We start from the raw sequence: 11,717 nt of genomic DNA on the forward strand, positions 1-11,717 counted from the left end.
AAGGAATGCCAGTTGCTCCATGAGAAGCAGCTGCCTCCAGTGATCTTGGTTAGAAAACTATAAGTCATCTCAACCGAATTTTACTGGCTTGGTGTCAGACAATACACATAGGAGCTTTTGGACTCCAGTCTCGAGCAGGTTCACTCTTGATTTCAACAACCAGCAGGGCAGCAACATAGATATGATAAAGAGACTAATTGCTTTATTCTTCTCAGGGGGGTTGCTGATAATGGGAGCACCAGCTCTTACAGCATCCCTTAAGTCTCAATGGGGGCCAGTCAAGACACACATAGCATTCCAGCTTGTGAATTCCCACTTACTGACCATTGCTCACTTGATTTATGGAGGAACAAACAAAGAAGGCAATTTGCCAGCAATAGCCAGCCTCACAGGTTTACATTAGCTTTAGCAATATTGTGGTGACCTAGCACGGTGCATGTGCAGTGTGTTGTTTACAACTTATCTCAAATGTTTACATTCTCTTAAGATCATAACATGATGCTCAAGCTTGGTGAAATTGCTCACAATTTCACAAACCATCAGCCTAGTAACTAGTAGATTGTTTCTGGCCATTGATACTGGGAACTGGTATCTTAAAAAGAAAACAAACCCACCTTACATACACTTGGTCTCCCTATTTTTAGGCCAGGTCACCCCAAACTTTGATTAGGAATGGCAAAGACACAAGAGTCATTCCCCTGAATGGGGGCTTCTGCTCAAGTTGGTTTCTGTTTATGGGGTAAACAAAAGTAAGGGTTCTTGCCCAGGAAGATGCCTTGGAGACTGGGAACAATTACATTTCTCAGCAAGATTGGACTGAGAGAGATCTCTTTTAAGCTAGGCTAAAAGATGGGGGTTTTCCAGAAAAGGGTTTATCACAGATTAATATAAAATATCAAATGATAGAGCATAATATTAATTTTCCTCAATGTCTTTCTTCCCTAGCTCTCACCTTTTCTCCCACTCTTTACTTAACTGCTCTCACTTGGTTTTAAAAATCATTTTTACCTCCTTTTTTATGCTCTTGCTTTTACTTCTTCTAGGAATTCTTGTTGGACTTGTGTCCAAGCTACATTTATCTTTTTTATTTATTTATTTTTAGTTTTCAACATTCACTTCCATAAGTTTTAAAATTTTCCCCTTTCCTACTCCCTCCCTCCCCAAGAAGGCATGCAATCTGATATAGATTCTACATATACATTCCTATTAAACATATTTTCACATTAGTCATGTTGTATAGAACTATAAGTAATGGGAGAAACCATGAGAAAGAAAACAAAACAACAAAAAAGGAAACAATCTGCTTTGCTCTGCATTCCAACTCCATAGTTTTTTCTCTGGATGTGTTTGGCATTTTCTATCATGAGTCCTTTGGAATTGTTTTAGGTCCTTGCATTGCTGAGAAAGGCCAAAATCAGTCCTTGAGCACTGTGGCTGTTACTATGTATAACGTTCTCCTGGTTCTGCTCACTTCACTCAGCATCAGTTCATATAAGTTTTTTCTTTCCAGGTTTTTCTGAAGTCTGCTTGCTCATCATTTCTTATAGCACAATAGTATTTCAACACAACTTGTTCAGCCATTACCTACTTAATGGGCATCCCCTCAGTTTCCAGTTCTTGGTCACCACAAAAAGAACTGCTATAAATATTTTTGTACATGTAGGTCCTTTTTCCATTTTTATGATCTCTTTTTGATACAGCCCTAGAAGCAATATTGCTGGGTTAAAAGGTATGCATATTTTTATAGCCCTTTGGGCATAGTTCCAAATTACTCTCCAGAATGGTTGAATTATCTCGTAGCTACACCAGGAATGAATTAGTGTTCCAACTTTCCCACATCTTCTCCAACATTTATCATTTTCCTGCTTTGTCATGTTAACCAATCTGATAGGTGTGCTGTGAAACTGCATCTATCTTGGAGGCTTTGTTAGTAGATGGTTTTGAGTCCTCTTCTGTGTTTGTGTCTTGAGCTTCCCTGTCTCTATAATAGTTCCTTACAGTCAGGCTTTTTCTTGTTTGTTCATTCTTTCAGCTTACTTCTTAGCTTTAGACTTTCTGGTACCGCTAGGTTCTGCACTCTTCTACGGGGAGGGGAACGTTTGTCCTGAGCTTCTGACCTCTTGTGTCTTCTTGCTGTTACATGGCTTGTATTGGGAGCCTACGAGCTTTCAATACTCCCAAAGTGAGGAAGTGGAGATTCAAGGGTGGGTCTGCTCACTGTTCTCTTGGTCTGAGCTCTATAAGTCCTGGCCCCTGTCAACTTGTTTCTGGTTGGGAGTTTCAGCAAACTGCTATTTGACTCAGTCATTATTGGCCCTCTGGGAGACCCTCCAGGTCCAGAGCAACTGAATTTCTGGTTCCCTTTTAGTCTGGGATGCTGCGCTTTCAGGGATCAGAGCCACACAGCTACCATATACTTCCCCAAACTTATTATATAGCTAGGGACAATGTTCATAACCACTCTCCTCATCCTTGGATCTGTGACCTGGAACTGGGTGGTGTCATTGGTACCAGTTCCTATACCCAATACTTGCTCATAAATCCCCTGGGATCTCTTTCTGGTGTGTCCTGTTGACTCCCTTTCAGTCCCTGGGTGGTGGAATGTTCCCCACTATAGTGTACTCTGCCAAACCCCATCTCCGCAGTGTCTGTAGACTTCTCTGTCTTTCTCCCTAAGCTGAACTAGCCTGAAAAAATAATTCATTGTGATTTCTTGGCTTTCCCAATCAGAATTCTGTCTGGTGCATTCTTTAGATCTTTGTTGGGGGGGGGGGACTTCATTTTAATCGCTCCTATCACTCTACCATCTTGTCTTTGCTCTCTAAACCCATTTCTATAGGCTTTATGAATGCATCGTTGGTAGCAGGCAACATCATCAAGATGGCAGGCACTCATCATGATTTTTTCTCCTAGGCCTCTACATTTTTAAAAGCTTTTCATTATAAGTAGCTTGGATATTATGAGAATTTGGAGTGGCACACCTATTAAAAATGCTGCTTAAGTTTTTATGGATCAATGTTCTATCTGGGCAACTGGGGGCAACATATCAGTCTGTAATAATGGCACAATTCCAGTCCTGTTTATTGGTTGAGTTCTGTTTAGTGGCTGAATTAAAGCTATTTTGAGGCTTATATTTATAGTACAAGGCTTTGTCATCTGTTTATCTGTGAAAGATATTGAGCTTTTGTTTTATAATTCTAGGTACCTATTCATGCTTTGCAAGGTTTTTGGTGGATGCTAAATTTTTACAGCTTTGTGATGCGTTGCAGTTTCTATTGTTTCCTTCCATCAATCGCATTAATTTACATTGATCAGTATGCCTGATCAGTATGCTTCTTAGGGATAATCCTTCTGTAATTTCTACTGGCAACAGACTATTCCTGAATTGCTATCATAAGCTGCTCTATTTCCACAAACAAATCCGCGTGACTCAATCATTTGTTCCATGCTTCTTCAGTGACATATTATTGGCTGAGTTCATGCAGATGTCGCCCATGGAGGGCCTGTTGATTCCACTCTTGGATCTTAGCCATTTTGTAGTCTCCATCTGGAGGTGAGCTGCTTTCCGTTACATCTGACAAATCCATTGGTGTGTACCTCTTATCAGTCCTCAAGAATGCTTCGTGAAGAGATAGCTGCCTGTTCCACAAGTGTTTCTGTTGGCTTTCTTGTTGCGTTTTTTTTTTTAACCTATTTATCATGTGCTCCGAGTGACTATCAATCCTTTGTCCTTCGTGGCAAGGAAGTGCTTATTTTTCTACAGCCTCCTTAGGTTGATAGGCCCTGGGTTTTGTTCGTACTGCAGGTTTTTGTTAGGATGCTTTTATCATTAGCATTATTGTCATCACCATACATATTATAACTTGGTCCAGACCCATGACTTCATTGGTGTAGAGAATTTCTGATGAATAAAATGGATAAACTCTTCTTTACCCTTAGCCTGGGGCACTGAGAGATTAAATGACTTGCAAAAATATGTCAAAGACTGGACTTGATCCCAGATCCTGTTGACCACAAGAGCAGATCTCTACATATGATGCCATGTTGTCACTTATCTATTTTACCACCAACAATTATTACATATTGTTATGTTATATCATTATAATGTAATAATAATTCCCATTTTTATAATACTATTATTTAGTTGGCAGCTAGATGGCACAATAGAACACTGGCTGTAGGGTCAGGAAGAGCTGAGTTCAAATTGGGCCTCCGACACTTATTAATTGTGTCACCTTGGGCAAGTCACTTAACTTATGTTTGCCTGAGTTTGCTTATCTGTAAAATGGGAATAATAGTAGCACTTACCTCCCAGGGTAGTACCCAGCTCTAAATAAATGTTATTTACCATCATCATCACCATCATCATCATCAGCTTCATCAAAGCTTTAAAGACAATGCTCTACAAACCTTAACTGCTATATAATGAGGGTATACTTAACATCACAAAACACTTTCTTCTCAAGTATGTAGTACAAATGTTTTCTCCAATTTTTTTAGAAAAGGTTACTAGAGTTAAATGAGGGCAAATCACTTGCTCCAGGTCATAGAGCTGGTAAATGTCAGTACCCGCATTCACATCTATGACTTTCCTGTATACTGTGCTGCTTCTCAACTGAGATATCCACTAAGTTTGAGGAGAATTGTGTTTGATTTGGGCTTCAGTTAAATTGCAGGCTACCAGCTCCCCAGACAGGTGGGGACCTGGAGAAGGTAGAAAATTGTCCACAGACAATCCACCCAGTGAATAACACCAAAGTAGATAATGGACAGTTCCTGGAAAGTGAGAAGGGGAGCAGAATAGGCAAATATTATATCAGATCACAGATGGCACCAGAGTGCTGGTTCTGGAGTCAGGGAGACCTAAGTTCAAATTCAACCTCAGATACTAACTGTGTGACCCTGGGCAAGTCACTTAACCTCTGTTTGCCTTAATCTACTGGAGAAGGAGCTGGCAAACTACTCCAGCATCTTTGCCAAGAAAACTCCATGGACAGCATCATTATACACAGAGGGTCACAAAGAGTTGGACATGACTGAACAACAATAACATATCAGATCAACAAGGGCCAGTGGTAGGAAGGGAGAGGTGGAAACAGGACCAAAGTCCCTAGGATCGGAACTTTAGAACTGGAAAGCACCTTAGACACTATTGAGTTATAGAATTTACCAGAGCTGGAAGGTTTCAGTTTTTTTAGGACATGGCATGTCAGAGCCTTAAGGGGCCTTAGAACATAAGAGTGGCAAAGCTGAAAAGGAACTTAGACTACAGAATGGCAGAGCTAGAAGGAACCGGGTAGTCATAGATTATAAGAGCTATCAGGGTCTTTATTTAGAAGATAAGACAGCAGAATTTTAGGGCTGGAAAGACCATCTTATTTTACAGAGACTCTGGGAACATGAGGGATTTGGGGAGAGGGAGTGAGGTGGAGAGGATAAATCTCTAAAATAACCCTCATTTCTAAAGTACATTAAGATTTGTGAAGCATTTTCTTGCACCTCTGTGAGGTAGGTAATGCCAGCGTGATTATCTGTATTTTCCAGATGAGAAACTTGAGTCTCAGAGAGATGAATGATCCAGCCTGTGGTCACACAGCTGGGATTTGAACCTCAGTCTGCTCCAAGTCAAACACTCATCACTATAACATGGTGGCTCTCTTAATGTTTTGGGGAAGTCGTGAGAGACAATCACATTCTTCCCCATTGGGGTCCCCATTGGAGATGATATCTATGTACAGCCTTTTATTTATTATTTTGATTTCATTATTTATAATTCATAATAATAATGACTTATATACACCATCTAATTTGATCCTCAAACTTCTGCAGTAGGTGTTATTATTTTCATTTGACAGATGAGGAAACAGAGGCACTTAATAAGTTAAGTAACTTGCCAATATGTGTCAAAGGTGAGATCAGAACTCAGAATTTCCTGCCTTTAAACCCAGTACTCTATCCACCATGCCAGACTGCTGGCCCAGTTATCTGGCCCATTTCAGCTGTACTGATGAAAGGAGGTTTAATCCAGAGGCAAGTAAACTTTGTAGACCAGATGGGATGTTCTGCAACCTGGGACCAGATAGTAGAAGGTGATACCTGTCTGGGGAAGTGGATAGAGGCAAAGCCTACCTGAGCAGGAGGTGAGGACGTAGACCAGGGCAGCAATGCAGCTGCTGCTGATGAAGGCTAGGAGCATGTCATTGTTGAAGGTCCTTCGCACCTCATAGTCAAAGAGATCTGTGCCCCCATACAGGACTTGGACTTTGCTGGAGGGAGAAAAGAAGATGTTGAGAAAACAGAACCTGGAATCAACCATCATTACATGGAAGAGATCACCCAGTTATTCTACATCACAGAGAACCAGGGAACCACTCCCCTTCTTCTCACTAGCCATAACCACCCCATACCTTCCTCTTGCCTCTTCTCTTGCCATTCCTCTTCCTTTCCAGTTATGGGATTATAATAAATGAACAGTGCCATTGCTCCTGGAAAGGGTGTGCCAATCTACTCCCTTATGGCTCCATTAACCATCTCTAGAACTTTCAAACTAAAGTGCCCTTCCTTGGTCCCCCCACCCCCACCCCATGCATGTCTCTCACTTCAGAATGTAATCTCCTCGAGATCAGGAACTGTTTCCACCTTTTTACTGGTATCTTTAGAGCTTAGGACAATGCTTAACACATAGTAAGTGCTTAATAAGTGCCCCCCTCCCTCCTTCCTCCCTTATTTCCTTCCTTCCCTCTTTCTCTCCCTCCTTCCCACCTTCTCTCCTTCCTTCCTTCCCTCTCTCTCCTTCCATCCTTCCATCTTTCCATCACTCCTTCCCATCTTCTCTCCCTTCCTTCTTTCCTCCCTCCTTATTTCCTTCCTTTCTTCCCTCCCTCTCTCTCCTTTCTTCCTTCCATCTTTCCCTTCCTCCTTCCCATCCTTCCCATCTCCTCTCCTTCTTTCCTTCCTTCCTTTTCTCCTACCCTCTCCCTCCTTCTTTCTTTCCTTCCTTCCTTCCTTTCATTTGTGGGGTGAACCCTTACAGCAGCTTTAGGTTGGGCACTCATCTCTCCCTTATGATTTATCTGTGGCAAACTTTTCCTCCCAAACTGGATTCCCCCTGTTAGGACATTTACTTCTGACTCCCACACTGTAAGCTAGCTTAAACCACCATGAACAACAACAATCACAAATGCAGTGCATTTCAAAGGACAAACAGCAAGCTTGGTGCTCCATGTCTGGAATGGATCCTCTCCTTCCACAGCTTTCTGCCTGTTAACCTTCCCTTCCTTCAGGTCCCACTCAGGAGCCACCTCTTCCAGGACGCCTTCCCTGATCACCCTCACTGGAAGCCATCCCCCCCGCCTTGAACCTCTCAGGCCTCTGAGTTCACCTTTACCCTCATCATCACACACTGCCTTGTATCACACTTAGTTGCATATGTCTGGTTTCCTAACACTACAGTGTAAGCTCATTGAGGGCAGGGGCCTTGGCATGTTCGTTTTTGTGTTTCCATGGTGCCTAGCACAGGGCCTTTTACATAAGAGGTGCTTAATTGATATTTGGTGAATGAATGAAGCTTTGAATGACCCAGACTACTGCTTCCCTACATTAGAACAAAATATGAAGAACTGACTATAATTTTCCATCAGTCAGAAGAGAGGGGTAGATAGACATTTCAAATGTAGGGGTGGGCATGCCCCAGAAAACCATAGACAGGAACTCCTCCTGAGACCAATGGGCCTAGTGCCCCACATCTGGGGTAATTGGTGGGGAGCAGAGGACCCTTGGCTGCTCTGTTCCACGATAAGGCCTCTTATGTACTGTCCTGGTGATGGGGGTCAGAGGGTCATTCACTCATTCAACCAACCAACAAGCATTTATTAACTGTCTACAATGTGCAAGGACCTATTCAAGGGTACATAGGAAAAAACCCTCAAACAATCCCTGCCCTCCAGGGGCTTGCATACTTCTGGGATTCTGGGTTTAGAGACGCAGGTATCTTAAAGATTAGTTAGTCCAACTCTGTCATTTTACATATGAGGAAACTGAGGCCCAGAGAGGGAAATGAAGGCTTCTTATGGGTATTAAGTTGCACAGCTGGACTTTGAATCTTGGATGGCTCATTCTAAAGCAAACACTTCCTGCTATTACTCCTGCCTCCCATTAATAGGACAGAGGCAGAAGTACTGAGAATAGGTTAAGTGAAGATGGTGGGGGGGGGTGAGGAAGAGGAGGCCAGTGAGATAAGGGAATGGGCTAGATTATAGAACCAGAGGTCTGGTGCTGGAAGAGACTTCAGAAGTCATCTGGTTCAACCCCTTTTACTTTAGAGATAGGAAGACAGAGGGCCAAAGAAATCAGGATATGCAAGGTCATCTGGGTAGCAGGTGGGATTTGAACTCAGGTCTTGTGACCCCAAATCCATTGGTCTTTCCATTGGGCCACATGGGTCTTCCCTTCTAGCTTACTACTTCTAACAGCCCTGAAGAGGGAGGGAGGATATGGGGTGGGGTGAGGCCATCACATTTCTCTCAAGAGGCATGTCTGAGCAATCCCAGAAACTCCAGGAAAAAGTGAAGGGAAAGGAGAGAAGGAGGAGGAGGGAGAAGACCCAGTAAATCATCCTCCTTGCCACCCCCTTGGTGGATGGACGTTAATGGAGTTCTTGTGTCTGTAAACAATCCAGCAACCTCCATGGTCAATTCTACCTGGAATCTTAATCATTGCTGGTTCTAAGAGGGAGTGACAGGGGCCTGGCTTGGGCCCATCCAGGGCCTTCGTTGTGTGATTTACCAGTCCCGGAGGAGGTCTTCCTGGATAATTAAAGGACAACAATAATCAACCATGCTCATTCATTCATTCATGCTCTCATGCCAGCCTTCTTCCTTATCAGAGGTTAAGGGTTCCTTTCCTGACATTTCCACCCCTGGGGCCATCTTGTGGTTACCCAGAGACAGAAGGGAGCTCCACCCCCCAGAAGGCAATGGAGTTTACACCTGGGAGCCTAAAGAAAGTGTATGTTTGTGGGGGAAGGTGGTCAAGAATCTTTGTTATCTGCTCATTCCATCAGTCAGTCAATAAACGTTTTTTAACACCTACTATGTACCAGATACAGTGCTAAGCACAGGTAATACCATCACCCCACCCCATATACTCTCTCTTCAAGGTGGTTAGAAGCAATAAAATAGAAGGGATCACCCATGTGGTCCAATGGAAAGACCAATGGATCTGGGGTCACAGGATCTGGGTTCAAATCCCAGATGACCTTGCACATCTTGATCTCTCTGACCCTCTGTCTCCCCATCTGTAAAGCAAAAGAGTACTGAACCATATGACCTCTGAGGTCCAGCTCCAGACCTCTGGTCCTCTGATCTAGCCCATTCCTCATTGGCCACCTCTTCTTTGTACCCACCATCTTCACTTACACTATTCTCAATACTTCTGCATCTACCCTGTTATTGGGAGACAGGAGGGATGGTGAAAAAGAGAACCCTTGCCCTCAAGGATCTTACAATCTAATGAAGGAAGACAACACAAAAAGGGAAGCTGAAAGGGGATTGGTGGCATGACTGAGAAATCCAAAAAAGCACAGCTGAATGGGAAATGAGGAGCTGACTGGCCTGCTGCACCCTTCTTAAAGGGAGACTCTGGGAGCTGCTTTCTGCTGTACAATGTCCATTCAGAGGGGTTCTTTCCCATTACATTCTGAGGCTTTAAAAACCTTCCTTCATGAGTCTTAGTTTCTTCATCTGTAAAATGGGTATAAGAATACTCTTGCTGCCTACCTCACAGGGTTTCTCTGAGGAAGGGGCTTTCTATGTGGAAATGTAAGCTATGGTATTTTTCTTCTTTTTTGTTTTTAACTTTAACCAATATAGCTTGCTTTTAATACCACGTTCATTTCCAAATTTCCACGTTCATTTCCCTCCCCTCCCCAGTTAGTCATATCTTGCAACGAAGAATTAAAAAATGGGGGTGGGAAAAGCATTCAGAAAAACTGATCAACAAATTAAACAAGTTTGGCAGTGTATGCAGCGTTCCACACCCAGAGTCTCCCACCTCTGCAAAGAAGACAGGGAGGTACATTTTGTCATCTTTTCTTTGGGGACAGAATTAGAAGAACTGAGGGGCTTCATAGAGGCCATCTGGTCAAACTTTTTTCTTCAGATGAGAAAACTGAGGTAAAGAAAATGACTTTCCCAAGGTCATGCCAACAGTAAAAGGAAGACTCAGGGTTTGAATCCCAATCTCGTTACTCCAAATCCAGCAATCCATCTCCTGTGCCCCAGCTGCTTGGGAGAGGGGATCCTGGCCAGTCCTGAACTGCTCGTCCCCAGCTTGGGAGCATTGTAGACTTTACCTTCCGGTGGAAATGTGACCTTTGCTTACTGGACTTACTAAACTAATCACCCTGAGTGTTTGCCCTGGACCCCAGAGTGTATTTTCCTTCCAGTTTCCTCTGGGTGTAGAAATGAGCCAACTGAAGGACTAGGGAAGCCAGAGAAAAGAAGACTTTGGGGTTGGGAACTGCTGTATGACAGTTGCCTTCACACATTTGAAGAGGGATCAGATTTGTTCTGCCCTGGGGGGGAAGAACGAAGGTAAAATTAGGATGGGGGCAATGGATGGGAGTCACAGAGATGGAAAGGACTTCCTAAGTGTCAGAGCTGGAATGGACTGTCTCAGGAGGTAGTACTCCAGCCCCCCCCCCCCCACTAGACTTGTCTGTTATGAAGTAAAGGGCATTCATGTTCAGATATGGGTTCCTGACCTCCAAGGTCCCTTCCAGCTCAGAGATTGTGTGAGATTCACCATGCTGATGGTGCATGATGCCAGTGACCAGAATCTGCTCCTTGGTGTCCCAGCAGCCCCAAGCCTCCACCCCCAGATCCCTAGGCTGGCACCTCTCACCTCGTAGACTGCTTGGCTAGCATAGCTACATAGGTGACCACAAAGCTCTGAAACTTGGTCCTCTGCTCCTCCCAGCGATCTTCCACAGAATAGTAATTGGGAAGGGGGGCTCCAAACAGGATCTCACTTCGGAGCAGGGAACTCTTTAGGTTCTCAGCCGACAGACCCTCATCCACGTACCAGTAGAATTCTGGGTGAGTCATGGCCAACTCGAGGGAACCTGGAGGGACAGAGAGACATATAAAATTAAGACTTGCCCCAGCCCTCCTCCTCTGCCTTTAGACTTAACTCAGGATTGTGGTACGATGCTAAGAGCACTCACTTTGGAGTCAGAGGACCTGTGTGACTGTGAGCACATCATTTAATCTCTTTGGGCCTCAGTTTCCTCATCTATAAAATTTGAGGGTTGGACTAGATGGCTTCTGAGGAACCTCTTGGCTCTGTACCTGTGATCCTATGACCCTCTCTCTGTCCTGGCTGCTATAGGGACAAATCTGATATTGGTCCCATAATTCCCTTTATCCTCTCTATTGGACATGTGTTCTAGAGTTGGAGGGACTTAAGGTACATTAGAGACTGTCCAGTCCAGCCTCTTCATTTTGTAGGGGAGGAAACTCAGACTCAGATGGCAAGTGACTTGTCCAAGTTTACACAATTAGTAGCCACCTCTTTCCCATCTCCTCAGACATGTGCTCCAAAACTCACTTAGTCTAATGCTCCCTTCAAGTTTCAAACTCTTTCTCTCTCTCTCTCTCTCTCTCTCTCTCTCTCTCTCTCTCTCTCTCTCTCTCTCTCTCTCTCTCTCTCTCTCTCTC

At 43.7% G+C, this 11,717-nt stretch overlaps 1 protein-coding gene across 1 annotated transcript in view; it reads right to left on the reverse strand.

Moving 5' to 3' along the window:
* DISP3 (dispatched RND transporter family member 3) overlaps positions 1–11,717 on the reverse strand; it is a 41,703-nt gene that overhangs the window by 28,019 nt on the left and 1,967 nt on the right. The window contains 2 exon segments of the mRNA XM_069079502.1: positions 6,130–6,266; positions 10,903–11,122. Coding sequence (XP_068935603.1) covers positions 6,130–6,266; positions 10,903–11,122 — 357 coding nt within the window.

This window comes from Petaurus breviceps, unplaced genomic scaffold, assembly GCF_028583685.1.
Source record: "Petaurus breviceps papuanus isolate PSGF00001 unplaced genomic scaffold, PetGlider_PUasm1.0 91041, whole genome shotgun sequence".
Lineage (NCBI taxonomy): Eukaryota > Metazoa > Chordata > Mammalia > Diprotodontia > Petauridae > Petaurus > Petaurus breviceps.